General features: G+C 40.9%; 1 protein-coding gene across 6 annotated transcripts in view; it reads left to right on the forward strand.

Moving 5' to 3' along the window:
• Positions 1-23427, forward strand: part of MFSD6 (major facilitator superfamily domain containing 6) — a 46773-nt gene that overhangs the window by 6313 nt on the left and 17033 nt on the right. For 2 of the 6 annotated variants that reach the window (XM_069021965.1, XM_069021971.1), the window contains one exon: positions 20232-21825. In XM_069021965.1, coding sequence (XP_068878066.1) covers positions 20285-21825 — 1541 coding nt within the window. In that variant the 5' untranslated portion in view covers positions 20232-20284. Of the gene's footprint in view, positions 1-12005; positions 12132-12611; positions 12729-14494; positions 14620-20231; positions 21826-23427 lie in introns of those variants that run through there. The other 4 variants (XM_069021969.1, XM_069021970.1, XM_069021967.1 and 1 more) reach the window with 4 other exon arrangements.

The following is a 23427-nucleotide window of genomic DNA, read 5'->3' on the forward strand; positions in this document are numbered from 1 at the left end:
TATTGGCATTTGTAGCCTAAAAAAATAAAGAAGAGAAAGTTCTGGTCAGCACTAAGAACAAACACCTTTTGTTTGTTTTATGCTAAATTTAAATAAAAGAAAGCAGAGACTTTATGTAAAAAAAAAAAAAAATGAAGAGAGAGAAATCCTTTCTCATTTTGAAATGTTAATAGAATTTTTTTTCTCCATGACTGAGCAGGAGAATCATGAAACACATTTGATCTGTGCATTCCCTTTCCTGTGTTGCCACTAGCATCCCTTAGCTTTTGTGAGCCTTTTGGAACATTCACCATTGACCAGTTACCATCCTAGTAAGAGACAGCTGAATTTTGCAGGTACAGCTCTCTGTCATCTGAATTACAACAACATACAATTTTCAGCATATTTCAAATAGTCAGAAGCAGCAGGCAATGAGAAAAAACTTTGTAGCTTTTTCACTCTTCTATTTTAGTTTTCACTTCTGTGAAGTAAAGAAAGTAATCTGTTTCATTGTAATATCAACATTAACCTTTTAGTTGAAACAGTAGGACACCATACACTGGTGATAACAAATGGCATCTTGTCATTGCTCCTATTAGTGAGCTAAAAAATAGGTTATGTTTGCAGTGCATGTACCAGAAAAAGCCACATAGCACAATGGCCCAGGATTATGGGATCTAGAGGAAGAAGCTTCAAATGCTTTGAATTTCTGTGTTGCTTTACAAGTCAACGCCTGGAATATATTCTCCAGTTATTTCTTAAAGAAAACTGTTCTGTGAACTGTTATAAACTGTTTAAAAGGGTCTTCTCTATGTTACAAGGGATGCATGCTTTTTCTTTCCAAACAAATAGTTTGACCATTGCTTCACACGGGAGCCTGTAACTCTGCCCCCTGTCAGCCGATACCCAGTTCTGCAGAAGGAAATGAGCCTATTTTTTTAGCACAGGATAAACAAATCCTCCATGTATTAAAATGCACTCACTCAGCCACACTCCTTTCCCCAGGAGTCTTTCAATTTATCTTTTCTTCTGAGGAAATTTCCCACCTATCTAAGAGTTTCCCACCTTTTTTACTTTTTAAGTAAAAAAAGCCTAGTATTTATATTTGCAGAAGTAAGAAGCCCCAAACTCTGTCATGTTCTCCAGTATGTCATTTCAGGAGGCTGTAGGGTATTTGCAATCATCTGTCTGTTTCCCAGGAACTCATTTGCTTTTGTTAGTTATTCACAGGAATCAGTCTTGATGCTTGTAGGTACCATAATTACTCACCGCAGAATGACTGCAACAACGAGTTGTGACTTTGTCACTGCATAGTAACAACCAGAGCAGTTCTCTCCGGAATATGTGTGCTAATTCTGGAAGGTGAAGGAAAACATTCTTCCTCCAAGATATGACTTCAACACCTGGAAACTTGTTGCCAAAGACTGCAGGGACCCCCACTGTGTAACCTTCGCTTTTCCTGTTTAAGAGGAGGAACTGTTGCGGATCTGTTATAATCTTTCACACCTATCTAGTATGTAGAACGTGAGCACTATATACTTCTCGCAGATACGCAGATATGTTTTAAAAGAGCTTTAGCTCAGGAAATAGCCAAATTGAAACTGTAGTTTAGTTCACTTTCTGTCTCCCTTTCCCGGATAGGCCTGGGTTAATTAGTAACTACCCTTCCAATATCCATTTCCTCCTCTTGCACTTTTTCTGTATAAACTGTGTATATTTGTTCAGCCACTGTTGTTGCAGGATCACCCCACCCTGCTCAAGTCCAAAGGTCTACCAGTTTTGTTTAGCTTATAAATCTAAAGATGAGTAAGATAAGACAGGTTTTGTAGACTAATTACTGCAATCTATTTTAGTGATACTGCACTGACTTAAAATTTGGTGCTGTTGGGTCAAAATTTAAAATATATTGCAGTTTGAAGTCTTTGAAATTCTTTTCCAGTATTACTATTTGGAATGGTAGTTTATGCTTAAGTTACTAATTTAGAAAGTGAGACATATGAGGTAGACAGACAACCTATGTGTCATGTACATTAGTGTCTATCCACATTTTCATTGTTGCCAATGAAAATTATAAATAACACAGTCTACTGGAGAACTTTCAAAATTAGAAGTCTTACTTCTGAGAGTGCTGTCTGACGGGTTTTTAGGCATTAGGAGGGCTGATTCCCGATTGTACTCCATAGTGTTTAGTTTAATTGTTTAACTTTTTTATTCCACTTCAACCTGAACACCAAAACCCCCCTACAGTTCAGAGCTGATGGCATTTGCTCTCTCTGTAGTTATATTATTCAGCACACGTCACAAAGAAAAAAGAAACTGAGACCTTAGGCTTTCCTTAACATTCCCCGCTGTTCCTGCTGTCAGTGGCCAAGGCTATGGAAGACACGAGGACCATTTGACTACTGCTTTTCTGACTTAGATATAACTGATGACAAGGAGGGACCAGCTGCTGATAGCTTACTCTGGCTTCTTCTGTCACCCATGTAGGAAATGCTGCTGCTTTAAATACATTAGAATGGCTCTGCCATTCTGGAATAGGAAAAATTCTTTCCCGACTGAGCACATCTGTAAACTATTTTTAAGGCAAAATATGAGGATTAGTAACACTTACTACATGGTGGCCCAGGGAGCTGGAGTGCTCATGAAACCACCACTGGCCCAAAGGGGAGCTGCAAAACCCTGAAATGTTTAATCACAAGAATGCAAGATATTTTGAAAAACTGAAGGGAAAATAAATTGTGATACAAAATTTTTGAGAACTATTAATTTATTTTTATTCTAGTATCTTTTAGTTGTTCCCCAGAAGATTACAGGTCTTGGAAACAAAAAATCCAGCAACCTGGGGTTTTCTCTTCTGTGCAAGTTCCTTTGCTGGCACTTGACAAACCTTTAGCATCCACAGTATCTTTGCAAGTTTTGGACAGGTCTCCTCATAGCTTCATTTGATGTTTCATATTCCATGTATGAGAAGAAAGAGTAAATGAATTTGCTTTCTCCAATTGACGACTTTTTAGATCTGCTTTATCCCTGCTAATTAGCCTCTTTTCCTGACTGGTGAATGCTAGGCTGTTCCAGGCAGAGGATTCAGTCCAAGCATCCTTCTTAGAACCTTTTCTAACACTATCATATTCTTTTTGAAAGGAGGAGGACATCCCAATTTTTTCCCTGTAATTCTTACAAAATCTATGTCTGAATTTCTCTACATGTGAAAAAAAAAAATCCATATATAATGCTAAAATAGAATTATTTCTAACTTTCCAATTGGTTTTGCACATATAATTTTTTTTCCTCCCTCATAGGTGCTTTGACAGTTTTGAACCTTCTGGTAATAAACAGTTAACAGCATGCTGTAGCAATACAAGAAATGCTCAGGGAGCTAGGTTGTGCATCCTAAAAGCAGATAAAATTGTCCAACTCTACAGGCAACAGGCCTTTACTGAACTATTTATAGAGCTATTTATAGGGGAAGAGAAGGGAAAGAAGAAAAGGAATTAGTAAATGACTTTAAAAAGCACAGGTACTTAGAATTCATAGTGGATGTGCTGATTTAGGAAGTCAGGAGATATGACAGAGAAAAAAGGTAAGGAATGTTAGTAGTGTTACATAGACAAAGACTATTTTTTTCTACTTTTGTCACCTTCCTGTGTTTTGAATTTTTTTTTCTTTTCTCACCCAGCCATTTCAAAGGCATATCCTTGCCATGACGCATCAATTTTCTGTCTACTTGAGGTTTAGAAATAGCTGAGCTGTTATAAATAGATCACAATCTGCAAGAGACTAAGACAATGGAAATACTGTAAAAGCTTCACTGAAAAATTTAGAGGTGGATTGAGATTCCGGCTGTCTCCTAGAGTAGAAGTGCTCAGTTTGAAATGCTTTATTAACCAGTGCAGAGGAAGCCGTGCTCTTTGTGCAGTAGGGGGGAACAGCCAGGTGGAATCAGGTGGTGCTTTTGGTCACGGTGCCAAGCAGAGAGCGACGTCCAGCCCCGTCCCTGGGAGCTCTCAGCTCAATGATGTGAGAAGGAGGCACTTTGCTGTTCCTTACTGCAAAGCTGAAACACGAGAGGCAGTTACGCTTTTATACACTGTAGACACACTAAATCAGAATGTATCACTTTTACACCACAATTTTTCTGGCAGTACTTGTGTACTCTGAATTGATAGCATTTGTCAGGTTTGCTCCCTTTTTCCGCTTTGCCTCCAAAACACCTTAAATTTAGTGAGGTGTTGTAGCATATGGTTGAAAGCTCGACCTTGTCTAATAAGGCAGTGAAAAAATCAAAACTGAGAAACAGTTGAATATCCCTTTGTTTCTGTTCGAGTAATTCCTTTGTAAGGTCGTTTAGATCCTGCCAACACTTCCAAACAGACTTCAGGAGAACGAGGAGTTGTCCTGCATTGAAACCTCATACCTGGGAGTGGTGTTATTCCCCCAGCCATATACATATAGCTGAGGTCCATTTTCTTATACTTGATTATATAATTCTGTTAGAGACTGAGAAAGGTGTGGATAAAATAAGACATTAAATGGAAGGAACAAACTTTCTTGAAGATATGTTTCTGCCTTAAAGAGGAGCTGCTTCCTGAAACCAGGCTATATCACAGTAGCTATATCATGGCTTAACATAAGCTATCCATTCTCAATCCTTGTCAAACACAAGATCATACCACTAATGTACCTGATCTTTGCCTGAAGCCTGTCCCCAGTTGTTGTAATAGAACTTTAGGCCAGTACACACTGCAGAATCAGGTCCTTCAAATCTAAATTAGCATTCTGTTGAAAACTAAACATATGTTGGTTTTTTTCACTGTCGATAACTTTGTTTCCAGCTTTGGAAAAGAAACTTCCTATGGAAGAAGCCAATGAATTTATTAATGAGCTCTGTAAGTATGTAACTATTAATATCTTCTGAGATTTTGTTTGTCTTATTTTTATCTTCAAGTTCAGACTCTGAAATAAACAGATGTTCTGAAGCTTTCCACTGAGAATACTACAATATGCTGTCTTAGATACATTGTGATAACTGGGATATTGTAGGAAACAAGTGAATAGCTGTGTACAATAGTTCTGAAATAATCTGTACCTTTATATGAAGTAAAGTACTTTATCTCACATTGCACTGATAACTCTAAAAAGAAAATACCTAAAATATTTCTTGCATGTTATTAAAGATTTTTTCTTTCCAACCAGAAAAGAGAATACAAAAATTGAAAAAAATACATAACTTTGTCCTCTAATATTATCAGAGAACATTAAATGTGCTATTACTGTTCCCTGGCATGACTGGCAACATAGTTTACCTGTCCTAAGCACATTTTCAATAGCTGAGTCCTTCAATTTGTCAAAAAAGTTTCTATTTATTTCACAATCAGGTTTGATCAGAGATACTGTTTCAAGTCCCAGTGTAACTGAAGTCTATGGCAATCCTCCTACTGAGACTTAAGTACTCAGGTCCTTTTTTCTTTACAGTGAGGATATCCTTTCAAGAGTTGGAGAAGGACATCAGTAAATTGCTCAATGTTTTCACACTTTGAGGGGAGGGAACTGTTTGAAATTCACCTAGAAACTAAATTCAACTACCAGTATCACTTGGATGTTCTCCTATTAACCAAGAAATTAAGAGCTCAATCCATCAGTTTGTTGGAGGTCCTGACAGGAAATACAGACTAAAAAGATCAGTATGCTTTCTGGGGAAAGAAGCTAGAGGATTTGGCTAACTGTGACTGCCTTCTGTATGGAAAGTGACATTTACTGCTTTTATTTATAACGAGGCAAATTCAGCTCTAGAGAGAGTTAAATGTGAGGCCTCTGAAGTCAGCAGCTAGCCTTGGTCCAAATGTGGTCCAATGTGTTCTTCAGTACAAAAGATTATTTCACTGCTTATGTCACTTAAACTTACAGGTACTGAACAAAAATGCATTAGTCTTGGTTTAGGTTAACAAATCTTCTACATTGTAGAAGATCTGAATTTAACCAGGGAGATAAGACTATATGACTGCACTTGCATGTGATTAAAACAAACAAAAACCAGTTCAGGTGAAAAGTGGTCTGAGTTATCACCTTTTTTTTTTTAAGCCATATAAATTGTGAGAGCTAGTCCTTGTATTAAAAGGGAAGAATATTTAGTGCTGTATGAAATCCAAAGTCTTTTTTTTGAATAGTCTTTCACTATGTAGAAACCTATGTATGGAACCTAAAATTACTTTTGGTGAGGGAATATTTTGCCCTGCGGTAGTATGGTATTTCCTTTACAAGCTATTGTCAGAAATTTAATTTTTTTAAAAGCTGAGAACTCAAATTCCCATTGACCTCAAGTCATTGACTAGTAATTAGGAAAGCAGGGATATCTGACCCTATATGAATTTCTTTTGTGGATGTGAAGGACAATAATAGTAAAGAATTTCCTACTTGAATGCTGGTATTTGCTCAACCCCTTGCTCTCAGAGGGGACAGAAAGAAGTTCTTAGGGATCAGAGAGAAGTGGTCAGTTTGCTGTCCTTGGTCACATACCTGCAGTCATCAAACACATGAGGCTCAGCAGATACTTGGTACGCTCAGAGAACAGCATAAAACCCATAAATTTGTGTTACTAAAATAATGTAGAAGTACAGACTCATTGTGCAGGACATAGTGGGCAGAGGAGGTGGGAGGATAAGTCATATTTTTAAGTGCTTTGCCTGCCCTACTCATTTTGCATTTTAATTTTAGCATTTCTAATGCTTATTTAGAATAAGATGTATGAGCCTGTGGGAGCTGTCTTTAGAAGTTTTACAAGTTGGATTTTTTTGGGGGACCCCCCACTGGGGACCCCAGAGGGTCTAAGTGGACTCATCTCTAAGCTCCGGCCAGTTAAGATTTCTTCCCTCTGTGAAGACAGGCCAATGCAGAATTCATTGCAGGTTCAGTGGATAAATTGCATAAATTGTCTCTAGTTCCTGCCTGGACTACAGGGTCAGCAGCGCTTTGCACACTTCCCAGTCTGGAGGGTCAAGGACATCCTATTTTTGTGTCTATTCAATGGAGTCAATGTTGTCCGCAGCCCAACTTAAACATTTACACTATGGACACCAAAACCAATGAAGATGTTATTTCCTATGGGTTTGTGTATTTGCATTTTTACAATGCACTCCCTTGTATCACCACTTTAAATGCCTCACCTGTTCCCTCTCCATTTTTTCCAGTTCCCTCCTCTATTCCCTTACCTGCACCCAAGTTCTGCACTGCTGCTCAGGCACAAAAAGTGATTCACTGGACAAATGGACACTAGACACTGTGGAATTCCTGCCCTGGACTTTCCTCCCACAGAGGGCACTGTCTTGACTTTCTCTTCTGCACCAGCCACTGATGTCCACACTACGTTGTAGGAATTTAATATTTGTGCCCATCAAATTTAATATCTGCCAGTGGGTTCAAAGGTCTTGAGGTGAGGAAAGGTTGAATACTGTATCAGCAGACTCCATGCAAAAAACAAATCTGAATTTAAGGGAAAAAAAGAAAAGCCTATCCAGTAGGAAAAAATTGGTATATACACACACAGTAAAGATAGTCACAGCATACACAGTTTCTGTCTTTGGTTTTGTGCATTGCTGTCCCTTTGCTAATGAATGTAATGCTTCTAAAAGTGTTAGATTAAAATTAAGAGGAAGAGAATACTCTCCTTCCCTGCCAAACCAGACAGACCACTGCACTGGTTGTCTTACTGGCTGTGAATATTTTGCCCTTGGTTACCATTAACATTGCCACAGCTGTGTATGATTTGCTGATTCACTTGGTGACTGTTTCTCAGTTCCTCTGCTGGGATTTTTCCCTAACTGGTAACATAAGTGCTTTTAGTCTTTGAAGAAGTAAGGAAAAGTCACGCTGTTCCTCATACTGAGTTAAAGTCCTCCCAGATTTACCCTGGGATATGTATCCATATCTCTGATATCCATATCTCTGATATCCTACCAGTTTGTACTGTTGTGCTGTAAAGAACCTCAAGAGGAAGATATGAATAGTTGTCTTAATGCAGTGTCTCTCCTAGCAAAGGATTGACTAAAAAAAAAGTAGTTTTCATGTTATCCAAAATATATTAAAGGTCTCATGAACAGGAAAGCTTTTCTCTTGACTTCATTGTATTCTGGAGCAAGTCCTAGCAGCATAAATCTCACCTTCAATTTATCTTTCTAATCTGACTGATGTAAATGATGCCTTTTTTCTTTTTTCCTTTTGGCTCAGAGTTAAAAGCTGCAAAAGGACAGCAGAATATTTTGTATCAGCCAGAAATTCTTGATTTCAAAGTACAGTTCCAGCTTATTAAAGAAACCATTAAGTTTTTCTAAACATGAAAATTTAAGCTCCTAGAAACCATATTTGCTTTATTTCCCCTCTAACCTAATGAACAAATGATGGAGTCAGCTGACACCACCTTGTCCTTTTCAAGTAAAGTCGACTATGCTTAGCTGTGTGCAGTCCTAGCAAGTAATTGTAATTAATTTTATTTATTTTAATTTTAAAAGATAACTACTTTGCTTTAATTTTTCAGTTTATTTGGTGCTTTCTTTTAGACGTTAAAGTTGTTAAAGTTGCTTATTTGTTTTTTAAGCCATTGAGCATTTGTAACTATTTTTGGCAAGTATTCTCACCATTATATATGGTAAAGTTGTATGGGGAACACAAATCAAAATCTTTATAAAGTAACATATGCATTGAACCAAAATCCCACAGAAGCCCACAGGCATGGATAAGTTAACCCAGCTGTGTGTTTATAGTACAGAGGTTTTTATATGGCATGTTTATGTATGATTTATATTCATTTTAGAAAGCATTATTTCTGATTTTTCTAATATCCAGTGGTCATGTACATATTTATTAGTGTCACTCTATTAGTGTTCCAGTTTGGCCAGATTTAGAAATATATCCTCTGAGAGAAGGCAGGTTACAGTCATTCCCCTCCCCACCCCCCAGGCAGGTTTGGGAAAAAATAAATTTTCCTCAAAGGAAAGTGAAAGAGATAAAAACTATTTGTTTAGCAAACACCCAGGAAAAGGATAATGATGCTAAATGATAAAAGCTCTCGCTCTGCTGAGAGAAACCTGGGAAAATTTCAGAGTCCTTCTGCAGATCTCTCTCCCCCTCCTTGGAGCTGGGATGGGGTGGTGGGCCCACCTCCAGGGTCAAGGCCTCGGTGGAAATTCCTCCCAATGTATTCTGATGTTGAAACAGTCCAGCAAAGTTCCAGGAAAAACAAAAGTTCAACTCTCTGTCTCTCTCCAGAGAAAGAAAAAGGAGCTGAAAAACTGGCCGAAAGCAAGCCGGGTGCCTTCCCCACTCTTGCTCTGCTGCCACAGCTGAAAAAAAAGTCTCTATCAATGTGTGACCTTGAACAAGCTGCAAACTGCTTTGAAGACGTTTGCTCAGGTTTTCCTCCCCCCCTCTCAGGCTCAGTTTAAAGGCACAGAAAGGCACAAAATTAATTTCTGGGCATGGGGCAGTGATAGGGGATACACATCACAAAGTCACCCCAAGACAATTAGCTAAGAGAAAAAGATTGGTTTTGGGTATATCACATTTATATATCACATTTTACTGTCATTCAGAGCTTGAGGTTTTTGAAGAAGAGGTATTTCTATTAATTTGAATGGATTTTAATTCTGACTCAGCTTTTTAGTTGCTGTTTCATACTAGCAACTATTTTTAAAAAAAGCTTTATACTTCAAGCAGCTTACAGCTACATTTCCTTTTCTCTGAAGACTGCTTTGACTAGAAATATTTACAATAAAGATACATTAGGACAGGTTGTGAGCAGGGCAGCAGTTTCTCTATTTTTCCTAATCCTCATTTTAATAGATGAAATAACTCTCTGAGAAAGTGTAGTAATTTGTAACAGGCTGTAATCCAGATGTTTATACACAGCCTTGCTGAAAGAAATAACCATGCAGAGCCCTACTATGTTCAGTTCTGCCCAGGCTAGAATAGCTTGTCAGGCTGGAATAATGCTGTTCTGTGCTCAGGCTTCTCACAGTGCTCACCTCACCACACTCAGTTGGGGATGGATTGGGCTTTTAAATGCAGTAAGAAACGATTTATATATATATGTATAAAGACACTGTACATCACTATTAGTCTATTCTATACTCTGGTCCTCAACTGTAACTTCTTGTTCACATACCAGGTTATGCAGCCTACAAGGAAATGTTATGTATTTGGTCTTAATTCCTCTATTCAGAGAGCATTTAAAAAAATATTTTATTTTTTAAAAATTTTATTTAGTAAATGTCCCTGGTACTTCTGAAACCAAGTAGAAGGAAAGGGGATGATCACAATCCAAGTCCTTAAAAACACGGCTACAAGAAAAGGAAAAACCCAGCTCCAAGTGAGGCTGCAGAAGATGGTCACATTCTTAGTCTGGTGGGCAACAGTGAGTTATCAGAGTCTAGAGAAAAACTGCTTTTAAGGCTCCACTAAATGTAGTCTGTGACTACAAAGATCTGCTTTTTAGTTGTCAAACAGTGACTGCAAATTATTTGAATTACTTGTTGTCCCTAAAAGCTTCTGTAGTGATTTGCCGAAAGAGTCTCCATCAAAATTAAATAATTTTGTTTGGAGCTTAGATCTGGTTTATTACAGTAACATTTTGTAATAAAACCCCCACTACATGAGCTGACAATTGTCTGTCTCTGAATTCTGCTAGATTGCCAGAGGCTTGCACTCCTAGTCTCAGACGTGGTTTCTCTTTGTGGTTAATTAGCCGTGGCGGAGATTCTCAGAGATGGCGAGTTCTAAAAATCCTTCCAGAGACAGATGATAAACAAGCCTTCTCCTGCCCCAGGTAATTTCCCCTACGAAATTCAGCTTTTGTCTCCTGCCTCCTTCAGGAGAAGCCTTTACTGTAGAGGTAGGCAGGATTTTAATGGGATGGTGTCCTCAATGGCGGGTGTATCCACATACAGAGACCGTGCCCCATTGGTATGTCATTGTGGCAGGAGAACAACCTGGAGAGAGCATTGCCTTTCCTGCTGGCTGGAGTCCCTTTCACTTTGGTGAGAACTCAAATTAAATGGGTCAAATGCCTGCCATGCCTCGGTTCCCATTCGTCTGCCTCAATCACGCAAACTTGTCAATTTCTCTCGATTTCTTCCCTTGGGAAAATAATGCAAATTATGTTTTATTCTTTGAAAAAAAGGGAGATCCTCCCTCAGAAAAGGGAGATGCAAAATAAGATGCAAGTAGTAATGCGTTTGTTCTGTGGTATCCCAGTTAACGATGTCTGCAGTCAGGTCACTGACCTGGGCAGAAGCTGCCGTGCTGTGCCACTGGAAGGGATGGCCAGTGGAGCCCACTCTATTGACCTGCTTGGACTAGGGCCCAATGTAAACTCTTGTGTAAAGAACACCATCATTTGAGCTTAATCCTTAAACAGCCTCAGGGCCTCCTGTTCAGTTTAGGGCTGATAAACACCCCAAGTCTCTGGCTGGCCTTTCACTTCGTGACTATTCCCCTTCTTTAGTTTAACACCACTGATGTTTTGATATTGCAGCACGACTCAGCTGTTGCTCAGGAGTTACCCTTCCTCCCTTTTTCTGCCTCAGTAATTAGTGGGGGGGAAGTTTATGTTGTTGTTTTAAACATTTAAGTGATTTTATTTGTGCGCAAGTCTAAAGCCAGTGTTACCGAAGAGGGGATGCCAGTAGCTGTGAAAGGCACTACAGTAAATAATTCTTTATGCTGTAATACGCGCTTGGAACTTGTGAGGAGCAGGAAGCGCTCTGAATGTCATTCGGCTGTTGGGGCCCACGAACGCTGCCCAAGCAGTGATTTTAAACCCAAAGCCCGGCCCGTGTCCCAGCACAGGTGCGGACCCGGCGGCAGCAGCAGCGGCACAAGGCAGCCCGTGAGTCGATGCGCTCTGCCCGTGCGGTGGCAGCCCGGGCCGGGCCGCGGCGCGGGGCCCGTGGAGGCGTTGCCGGGCGGGTGCGCGGCCCCCCCGCGGCGGGGCGGGGGGCGGCTCCGTCCCTCCCCGCAGCGCCCCTGCGCGGCGGCGGCAGCGGTGCGGCCCGGCCGGGGGGGGCGGGAGGTGCGCGGAGCCGCCGCCCGCAGCAGCCGCGGCGGCAGGGAAGGGGCTGCGATGCTCCCGGCCGAGCGCCCCCCCGGAGCCGCCCCCGGGCGAGGTGAGTCAGCGCGGCCCCGCGGTGCGCGGGGGGCCGGGCCCGCAGCCGGGGCCGCCCGGCGGGGCGCCGCCGCCTCCCCTGCCCGCGCTCCGCGGGGACCGGCCAGCGGGGCGGCCGGGACCGGCTGTGGTGCACCGAGCCGCTGCGAGCCACCGGGCTGGGGAGGCTGTTTCCCCCCTGGTGTCTGCCCCGGCACCGGCTCCAGCGCACTCCCACCGGGGCGGCGGGCCTCGTCCCCGCAGCCGCCCGGGATGCTGCCGGTGGGCCCGCGCCGCAGCCTTTCCCCGGAGGCGTTTCCTGGCGCGCCGGGGCCGGTCAGCTGCGCCTCCGCGGAGCTGGGCGGTTGTGTCAGCCCTGATGGCCGCTCTCGTAGGTGCTGACGTTGGTGGGGTGCCGGCCCGCTTCTCCTGAAGCTCAGCATCCTGGTTGAAGCGTGCTGCGGCCGAGCCGTATAATGCTCCCTGCTCTCTCCGGTGACAGGGTGTAGACCCGGAGGTGGCCGCTGGCCGGGCCGTGTCCCGCGGGAGCTTCTGCACAGGCATCGCCGCGCTTCTCCCTGCCGCCAGCATCCAGGCGTGGCGTTCCGTGTGGCTGTCAGTAAGATCCAGAGCCCTTACATCCTTAAAATACCATAGGTTTTAGTAAGCGGGTTGTCGGTTGCTCCTCTGTTTTTGGAACAAGCGTAGGAACAGATACTTATTTAGGAAGTCGGTGGTGAAGGTGCCATAGCTGCTACGGATGCCTGCGATGTCCTAAGTTAGATGGAGTTTAAAACCTATGTCTGTTCAGCAGCTCTAAAGTTTTAACAGCAGGCTCTTTTTAAGTGTTGTATTAGTGAAAAGTGCAGTGTTGAGGAGTGATAAACTTGGAATGATAAACTTGAGGAGAGGAGAACAGCTGAATAAACATAGCACTGAAGTATTTCAGTAAAAACTTGCCCCAAACATTATTACGTTACTAAGATACATTGGGTCTTGTTGTCCACTAGTTAGTAATGTCCAAGGAAAGAGATTACAAAATGCTAGTTTTCTAGCTTGTTTTGTTTTGGTTTTTTGTGTGTGTGTTTTTTTTTGTTTCACTGGATAGAAATAATGGACAAAGATGACATGTACTTTACTGTTGGTATTCTCTGAAGACCCACTAAGGAATAGGAGAAAAGAAAACAATCATCCCTTTAAGGATGGTCTTTGTGGTAGCAGTCATAAATCCAGTAAAAATCATAAGAAGACTTAATAAAAAAATCATACAGGTGGAGTGAGAATATGAGAGGAGAAGCTGACGATATGAGGAACTAATGGGAGGAAGTTGTGGTTTATCACTAACTTAGCTGGTTCTAGAGCACAACTTGAGTGCAGCCTAAAATTCATCTTAATCTTCAGCTACAGTACAATAGGCCTGAGTTTATATAGCAGGGTGGGAAATTGTGAACTGGTGACATGATCCACCTGCAGTTGCAGCAGTTGGTCCCAGAGGCTGGAATGGCCAGGAAGGCTTTGCTGTCTCGCAGCAGATCAGTACTGCCGCTGCTGCCAGGCTTGGTGGGGCAGCTGAGTGCCCATGTCCCTCCCCAGCACTGGCAGCAGTGTGCTCCTGGAGTCCTGCAGCTCTGGGCACTTGCCTGGTTTGTATCTGAAGGTACATGTGTAAATTACCATCATTAATCAAGTGTAAACTGTGGAGGTAGTTGACAAATTGAAAACTGGTTAAAAAAACTGGAGGCTGATACCCACTAAAAATAACATGTTTAACAAATAGAGTCTACTTGGACATCTTAATTTGCACATATTAAATGGAAAACAAGATCGGAAAGCAGGAGTCCTAGGATGTGAATTTAATGGTTTTTCTTTAATAGATGAGGATTCATAGTGTTCTTTTCTTTAATGTTAATACTAGCACTATTGTAGCAACTTCAGACCTATCTTAAAGTGCATTAAGCCTATTATAAATCTGATCTTGACATATTTCAGACATACTGTTGTCTCTTAATCTAATTGACTAAATGTGTCAGTGTGTAGAGTTTTTATATCTGTATTCAAGAAGCAGAGAAACCTATACCCCAGCACATTAAGTAAGTGCATATCAGCAACACAAAATAAAGCAATTTTAAGTGTTAAGTGCTTTTGAACAGGGTTGGTTTCACTTTCATGGAAAACCCTAATTATGTTGGTTAATGTTATAACACTCATGTCTTGCTTCACAGTTGAAACAAGTACATCTCCCAGCACCAAGTTAATTCACTCTATGCGACTTACTTCTGATTTTATAAATTCAGAGCCAGCTGTTCATCCTGGGGCCTCACAGGAGGAACTGCTTAACTTTAGAGAGCAGGGGATGATGTGGGGCAAGTGAGTCAACCTGTCGAGTTGTTCTGTATGGCTTGGCAGGGAACAGCCCATCCAAGGGCTCCGCCTGGAGGTTGGCTTAACTGGGAGAGGCTTGGGAACGTGATGCAAAAGTAAATGAAGTCTAGGCACTTCTCTGTCATGATGTAAGTTGTTTGCATAACATTCTCCTCCTTTCTGGCATGGATGCAGGCAACAGTGCCAGGCTGCTCCTTAGGGATGAAACTTGCTTGAAAATGGAAAACATGGTCCATTATTTATGGCTCTTGCAGCGATGCCTTGTAGGCCTGCTGGATGCGGGGCTTCATTCTGGAGGTAGCAGAAAGTCTTTGACCGGAAGGTTTTGTAGCTTGGATCAATGGGACAGGGGGAGGTAGTGTGCATGTGCTGTGTGATGGATGTTGTGCCAGCTGGGGGATGAGTGAGGTGAGCCTTCGTATAGTTTTCAAGTCTCCTTCTCTAACAGACCTGTTCTTGATGAAACAATAATTAGTGACTTTTTTAAAAAGTGTTTTTAAGAAATATGTTCTCTATTAGCAGATTTAAAAATGTTTGTATGAAAATTTCATGTGGACTTCAATGTATTTGCTACAAAGTGAGTTTTCTAGTTGGTGAAAGGCTGGAAGGGGTCAACTAAAATGTGATGCCATTCTGGCTGGCTTTGCTTTGTCTGCACAATGCAAACAGCAAGCTGGCCTACTGTGTTCCTACAGCTGCATGTTGTTTGAGATTAATTGATCATTCCTGTTTTGAGTATGTTTTCTGAGACTGTGTAAATATAAATCTTCTACAATGAGTCATTTTGTTAGGTATTTAATGGGTTAAGCCTCTCTTGATCATTTGCACTGTCATCTGATAAACTGTCACGGGGTTTTTTGGTGGTTTGTCTTTTAACATTCACATACATCCAAACCCAGATTTGAGACTCTGCTTTGTGAGTCTTAATTATACTTTAATTCTCAAAGCCTAGTGAATGAAATATTTATGCTGAATTAAACTTTATTTTAGAACAACAGTATTCTTTCACCTCAAATCTAACTTTCTGTTAGTCTGCAAATGAAGTTTCAGTGCCTGGTGCTGTGAGTACCATGGTATTTTCCCTGAGAGGTTTAGGGATTTGGTACCCCAGTCTGATCTCTTGATTGACTTTTTTTTTTTTTTTTTTTTTTAATTTGAGGTACAGTTCAAAGCAGGTTGGTTGTTTTTTTTACCCCAGAGTTTTGGGAAGAGTGACTCCAAGGGGAGAGCTGACTTTTTAGTATACTCTATTATTATTTTTCTTTGTTTTGTAAGGAACTTCTTATAATGTCAGGTTGTCTTGAGTAGATTAGCTTTTTATCCTTTCTGATCTTGAAATCCTATTAATTATTAGGAGAGACAGACTAAATGAGGATTGATTTAAGAAATGAAATGCAAGAATGCCAAGGAGATACTTAACTAAATGTAGAATACCCTCTTTCTACCTACCTGCCAAAGAGGCTCATTACAGTCATTAAAATGACCACTGCATTGTCATCACTGAATTTCTTGGGACAAATGGTTCTTCCTCCATTCCCAAGACAGCTGCTCAAAGGTGCAAGTCTGCAGGGAAGTTTTTGTAGCTGTTTGCAGGAGATGACTGGATAAAAAAACATGTTCTAGATGCAAGGGTTTGAAAGTGGATTTTTGACTTGCTGGAGGAATAGGTCTAAAAGCAGGTGACAGCAATCTGTATCAGGAAACTTAGAAAAAATAATAGCCTCTACTTACATAAAAAGAAAAAATCCTATCTATGCAAATCTTGAAGGAAGAAGAGCCTTGTGGTTAACAAGTACATTCTTTATATCTGAGGAGAAGCACATGCACTTGTGCATAAAGAGGTTCAGAGTATGCCTGAGCTCACAGAATAATCCCCAGTGTGAGAGAGCCGGGTGTGCTTCCCGTGCAGCTGTGAGTGAGGGATGTGTGCTCCCAGGCTGGTACAGTGGCATCTCAGGCTGAGGTCTCGGGGAAATCAGCACTTCAGGTTTCAATGAGATCTTTTTCCATTGTAGCCTTGTCAGGGGTGATGGGATGGTGAGGAAACAAGGGCTTGGTTCGTGGTTCTGAATTCTGTAGCGGTTTGGAAACGTAAACCTCTGTCAAGATAAAAGCTCGTTTCTGAGTTGGAGGGCCAGAGCGCTTTCTCATGACATGCGTGTGCTGCTGTGCTGTGCCCTTGCTATGCCTCTTCCCTTTCCCTTTGCAGGGCTTTCTCAAGATCCTTGCAGAAGTTTCTTCCAGTTTGCATCTTAGGGCTTTCTTGTGCATTTCTGAACTTACCTAAGTTTGGGGGAAATAGCTCCAAACTGTTAACTCCTGTTTTTAGAGTGATGGTACCACTCTGCTGTTCTCATTTGTCTTGATTGAGTTGATTACATTCAACAGGCCTCTACCAAAATGTTGTGTTCTCTTCAAATGAGTTAAAATTTATATTCACTCTGAACTCCGTCTGTTAACTCTCTGAACCTTTCTTCCTTACTCCTGTTCTCCGTTGTTCGTTTTAAATTTGCCAGTTGTGCTTGTCTTCTGTCCTCCTATTGTCTTGTGGGTTAGAAAAAAAATTTGCTAAGTGAAGATACAGTATTTGAAGGCAATGGTTAAAATAACCAGTAGATAACTAGCCTCTTATCACTGAGAAGTATATTGATTTTCCATCTGTCTGGTTTGCTGCGCATTCAATCCCAGACTGGCATGGGGTTTTTGTCAGTAGAAGGAAAGCCCCATAGGTTCAGGGTTTTTGTAGATCTTTTTCAGTAGCGATACTACTTTGTTCATTTTCTCATGTTCAGTAGTTTATTTTTAGAATTCAAAACATTGCTAAATATGACTTTCAAAGACCTGACTCCTAAACAAACTAGTGATCAAAACAATAAAGAATGCCATATGGCTCCTACCAGTCTTAACGCTGTTATATTTCTGAAGAGTATATTCTGTATTATTAATAACATTCAATGAAGCTCTTAGTGTGGGAAAATATTTACTGAAATTATTATGGAATATACTTTTCATAGCATTCTAACCCAGGATGTTCTAGTCAGAATTGCAGGAGTGGATCTTTTGGATTAATCCTTGCATGCAATGTGTTAGAAGAAGATGGATGCTGAGGCCGTTATAAATTATGGACGAGGGAAGAATATGCAACAACTGAAGTGTTTAAAGATTAACAGTACCATAATTTGTTATGTACTCACTATTCATACAACATAGAAATTGAAATTCCACTTCAATAGAAAAGGGAAACTAAATTAAAAAAGATTGAATACTAATTGCTCTAAAAGCCTTCAGTATAATTTATATGAAACCAGATGGTTCAGAGCTCATATATGGGAATAAGCTTGTTTAAATCAGGATAATTTCAAGCCATGCTTACAAAGAAGTTGTCCTAAAATATCCACATGGTTAAAATGTGAGTTCTGTCTTGTCATGTCTGGGGAACAGGAAATCTATTCTTCAAAAATAAATGCTGTAACGCTCTAATGCAGCAAGTAAGCAAGTTGCTGCTAACAGATGAGCATATACTGGAAGCTCAGTTACACTTGACATAAGTGGGGCCCTGCACAAGTTCTGGAGTCTTTGTTGTCAAAGCAAGGCGAGGCATAAAGAAAATAACACAGATGATGACTGATCTCACTTATTAGAAGGGCTTGTTTTATGGATATAGAAATGAGGAAAAACCCCACAGTTCTTCCACCTGTCAGGTGGATGTGGCTGGCTGAACCGAAAATTGCAGGAGCTCACTAGACAGCTGCTGGTTTTTGGTTCATGTGGCTTTTGATGGTAAGAGGTAAGAGAAAGAAAATGTGCTTTCACATTTCACTGTTCTAACAACTTAATTAGGACTGTCTAATCTTTTGACAGTTGAAATACTTTTTTATAAATTTAATCGGATTGTCTCTGAAGAAACGGAAGGAAAAAACTTAAGCCTCTGTGTATGTGCTGTCATGGTTTTCATTTACTTCTAACCTTGAATACATGAATATTTAAGGTTCCAAGATTTGTATGTAGCCTTTTCTCCCTAACTGAAACCAGAGATCCTCAGTATCCCATAGAAATGACATTTAAAAGTGAAAAGCATACACAAACCTTATGAGTGTTTGGGAGTTTAATGATGGTATTTTTAGACTTGTCTATCACTGAGCTGTGTAAGGTTTAGATTATTTTCATGAACTGTTGTTTTTAGAAATATCTGTGGCTTGTTGTCAGCTGTTATATATATGTTGAATCAATAGGAAACAATTAATTTAACATACTAGTGAATGTTAGTCTCTTTTCTCTTATTAGCCTTGTATCAGTTTGCAAATCCATTGTCAGTACTAAAAAATGATGAATTGTAATTAGTTAATTTAAAGGCACTGAATATACTGTTGCATGACTAATTTTAAGGGGATGAGACTGTGCTTTCAGATGAGTAATGAAAGACTGATTTCATTGTCCCCTTCTACTTGTAATAAAGTGCAGCCCTGCAAAAAAATACTTATCATAGAATCAACATCCTGTGTTGGAAGGAACTCACTAGGATCATCCTGTTCAACTTCAAGTTCCTAGAGCAGGTCCAGATCATAAATTGACTGCTCTTAGAGAAATTTCAGGTTCTTCTGGTTCTCCTTTCAAATATTGGTCCTTGAAAAATCTCCTTTGTAATAGTAATACTAACCCAAACAGCAAAGGGATAACAAAACCAAAATATACTAAATGTTTAACTTTCTCACAAAGAACATGAACTAATCTTACTAGGTTAAATTTCCAGATACCAATAGAGGAAAAATAGTTTTCTAATAATGATTTTGAGCTTATAGCCTGCTGGCAGAGCTGGTTTTTATTCTTTGAAAAGGAAGCTTTTCTTAGGTAGCCTAGCTTATTGGAGTGGGTTGTTGTTTTTAAATGTGAAAGCTGGTTAGTCATTCAAAGTCTAAGGAGTGGTTAATTTATTTTTTAGTGTTGCTTATCAATTTTGCAGGGTCTTCTGCAGAAGATAAGCACAGGCAGCTGCAGTGCTGTTATCTCCTAGTCCGCCTTTTTTCGATTTCAGAATTTGACTCGAAGATACCTTTATAGGGCCTATCCCTGTGTTTCTTTGCTCCCAGATCTTTGATGTCTTTGAGATTGTTATCCTAATTTTGATCTTCAAGCCCCATCCTAATTCCCACCTCTCTTCCCATTCAGCCTAGAAGCTCAAGCTTGCCATCAATTTCTGCTGTAGTTGTGGAGGGCTTAGAAAAATGTGTTTCAAGAGGAGACTGATGAACCTTTTGAAGGCTGTCATGAGGCTTTGGATAGTAATTTGTTTTGATGATCAAAATAACCGAGATATATGTGGCTGCATTATTTAATTACAGAATCATGACTATCCTTTGGTATAGGAGGGAATACTGGAAATAAAGCAGTTAGCCTTGGGGAGAAAAGCCAATTTGAAAGAAGAGACTTGCAAATGCTAGCACTTAATTGCCACAGTAACTCTGAATATATGAATGATTCTCTGTCCTAAACATGAAAGATGTTTTAATGCACAATATAAAAACTGCTGTTGGGAGAACTTCACAGAATTGGTCATAAAACACATTTTTATTGATGCTACCATGTACCAGTCTAGACAAATGGCCTTCCCCACCCTGAATACTGCATTTATTGCTCAGGAATGTTACTTATAAGAAATAAGCTGTCTTTGTCCTTGATGGCTGGCATTGCAGGTCTGTTCCTCTGTGGTACCTTAACCACCTCATGTTTTATTTGTTCACAGGGTAGCCCTAGTTCCTTGAGAGTCTACCAGATACTGGATGCTTGTGGTAAACCATGGCAGCTGATGATAAGGTGGCCATTCTAACTGATGATGAAGAAGAACAGAAGAGAAAGTATGTGCTTGCTGATCCTTTCAATGGCATTTCCAAGGATCAAGACTTGCCACCCAATAATGAATCCCCTTCTACAGAGACAACCACTGTCCCAGATGAAGAGTTGGATTGGTTAGAAAAGCACTGCGTCAAAATAAACAACGATCTTCTGATTTCAAAGGTCTTTTATTTTTTCTTCTATTCTGCATATGGCTCTCTCTACCCCTTGCTGCCTGTGTACTACAAGCAGCTGGGTATGTCACCCAGTCAGAGTGGACTTCTGGTGGGTATCAGGTACTTTATTGAGTTTTGCAGTGCTCCCTTCTGGGGAGTGGTGGCAGATCGCTTCAAGAAAGGCAAGATTGTCCTCCTGTTCTCGCTTTTATGCTGGGTTTTGTTTAACCTGGGCATCGGATTTGTGAGACCAGCCACCTTGAGATGTGTACCAAAGGGCCTTCCCCCGGCACATCCCACCAATGCAAGCAGCCTTTTAACAACAATTCCGCAAAACGCCTCCATGTCCTCTCCGCTGACCACAGTGAGTGCTGCATCCCCGAAGGTCCGTGGGAGGAGAGACCTGGTCACTTCCAGTCCAGTCACTTTGGAAACAACAGGGACACCTAATCCTGAAATAACATTCCTGTTACCTACACAGAGCAATGATGTGGATTTTGTCTTGGAAAACAGTACCCATTTGATTTTGAGAAACATCACCACTAGCCCAGCCTCACCAGGGAACGCAACTCCAAGTACCACACCAGCTTCCATCAGCACGAAGCCAATGCCTTCTGACCAGGCTGTGCTCGTTTATGATCAACAAGAAGTAGAAGCCATCTTTCTACTCATTCTGCTGGTTGTCATAATAGGAGAATTTTTCAGTGCTTCCTCTGTTACCATTGTGGACACCATAACTCTGCAGTACCTTGGCAAACACAGGGACCGCTATGGATTGCAGCGTATGTGGGGGTCTCTGGGCTGGGGGCTGGCCATGCTCTCCGTGGGAATTGGCATTGACTATACTCACACAGAAGTTGCCATTGAAGGTCAAGGATGTAAAGCTCCAGAGTACAAGAACTACAGGATCGTTTTCATTGTTTTTGGTGTCCTAATGACAATGGCATTAATTGTGGCCACCCAGTTTCGATTTCATTACACGCACTTCAAGCAAGATGAGAAGAGAAAAGAGGTGGAGGTCTCACAGGTGGACAGAAATGCCTCCAATGAATCTTCAGATAACACTCCCACTAGTATGAGCCAGTCACAGTCTTTCAGTTTTTGGGACCTCATTAAACTGCTGTGCAGTATCCAGTATGGCTCTGTGCTCTTCGTGGCCTGGTTCATGGGGTTTGGATATGGCTTTGTGTTCACCTTTCTGTACTGGCACTTGGAAGACCTGAATGGCACCACCACTCTCTTTGGAGTTTGTTCTGTGCTCAGTCATGTGTCTGAGCTGACTGCCTACTTCTTCAGCCACAAACTCATTGAATTGGTTGGTCACATCAGGTAAGATGGCAGCAATCACTAAAGAGCTATACAAAAAATGTTGACTCTCGGGCTCAACTTTATGCTATGAAGTGAAATTCAAGCCAATCCTTTTTTTTTTTCGAATTCCAAGTCCTGCTCAGTTATGTGGCTTGCATGATGGAGATTTTGTTATTTTAAGAGTTGAAAATGTGCTGAAATGCTTGCTTTGCATTTGAGTTGCGTGTTAGTATGTGCTTTATGCCTGGCACCATAACCTTTTGCAGATGGTTCTAGAAGACATCCTCGTTCCATGATGAATCACTCTGTTAGAGATCTTTACAAATTACCACCCACTCAAGGGTTGTCTGTTTTGACATACAAATACCATTAGTTTTTCAGTTTTTTTCCTGTGAGTAGCAGCATTCTGCAAATCTCCTGCTTTAGCCTGCTTCCCCTTGCAGGGCAGTTCGTTGCCCCCACAGTAGCCTGGAAAGGTGTCAGCTGCAGGCTGAGAGGGGAGAAGATGAGCTGAGGAAACGAGGTGAGCACCTCCTGTGCACATGGCCTTGTAATCAGACTCTGGGTGTTGGCAGAATGAGGTTGCAGCCTGGCAGTGTCACTTACCAGTTCAGAGCTTGCTCTCCTCCTTTAGTTGCAGCAGTGTGTGTCAGCTATGGAGTGAGATGGCTGCAGGGCTTGTCCTGTTGTTTTTGCCTTGTGTAAGTGGAAGTGACTGCTTCCAGCATGTTAGTGAACATTGGTTTCCAGTAAATTCACTAAATGGACTTAATTTCCACATATTCTAAATCCCTTCACTACTCTTTAAAAAAAGCACAGGGGAGGAAGGATAGGGGAAAACCTGAGTTAATGAAGCTGCAAAGGTGGGTTCTTTCATGTTTACACAGGTATTCTGTGCATCTAAGCACAGAGCTGTGTGTTGTCAGAGTCATATCCTTTCCAAATGCCCAGTTTATAATCATACAGTCATCGAGATGTAAGTATTTTTGAACTGTTTGCACTGTTCTTTTTGTGTATTCTGTTCTGAGGTTTTGCTCTTTGTTTTGCTTTTATTGGGATGAATATTCATTTGACCTCTACTAAAAATGTCTGAGATGTTTAGCACAATAATTTGAGAGATTACTTAAAAGATTCTGTTCTTTCTTACTTTAAACTGAGGAGGATCTCTTTGCTTAGAGTTGGTCTCAATCTCTGAATTTGACAATAATTAGTAAGAGAAAATGACACCTTGCATGCAGAGCCTAGAGGAAGGATATGATGATGGAGGAATGGTGAGAACAGATCACAGTCTTGATAGCTAAAGATAGCTTGGGTATGCTCTTTCAATGTATATTATAGTACAAAATTCAGGCTTAGACTTCAACTAAAGGAAGAATGGAAATCAAAATAGTGATAGGATTGTGAATAAGATGAAATAGAAGGGATGGAAGCATTGCCGAGCAAAAAGAAGGACGATGTATGGGATTAACTCTTTTTTTCTTGGCACTGCTAAGCCTGTGAAGACAAGATTGGAGCAAGATTATTAAATTGTTTAAACACCAGTTCCTATTTGCTATGAAACAGCATTCTGCATATCTATGCCTGGGAAATGCACATTAGTCATATTTTAATGTTATCTAATGC

The sequence above is a fragment of the Aphelocoma coerulescens genome, chromosome 7 (genome assembly GCF_041296385.1).
Source record: "Aphelocoma coerulescens isolate FSJ_1873_10779 chromosome 7, UR_Acoe_1.0, whole genome shotgun sequence".
In the NCBI taxonomy this organism is placed as follows: domain Eukaryota; kingdom Metazoa; phylum Chordata; class Aves; order Passeriformes; family Corvidae; genus Aphelocoma; species Aphelocoma coerulescens.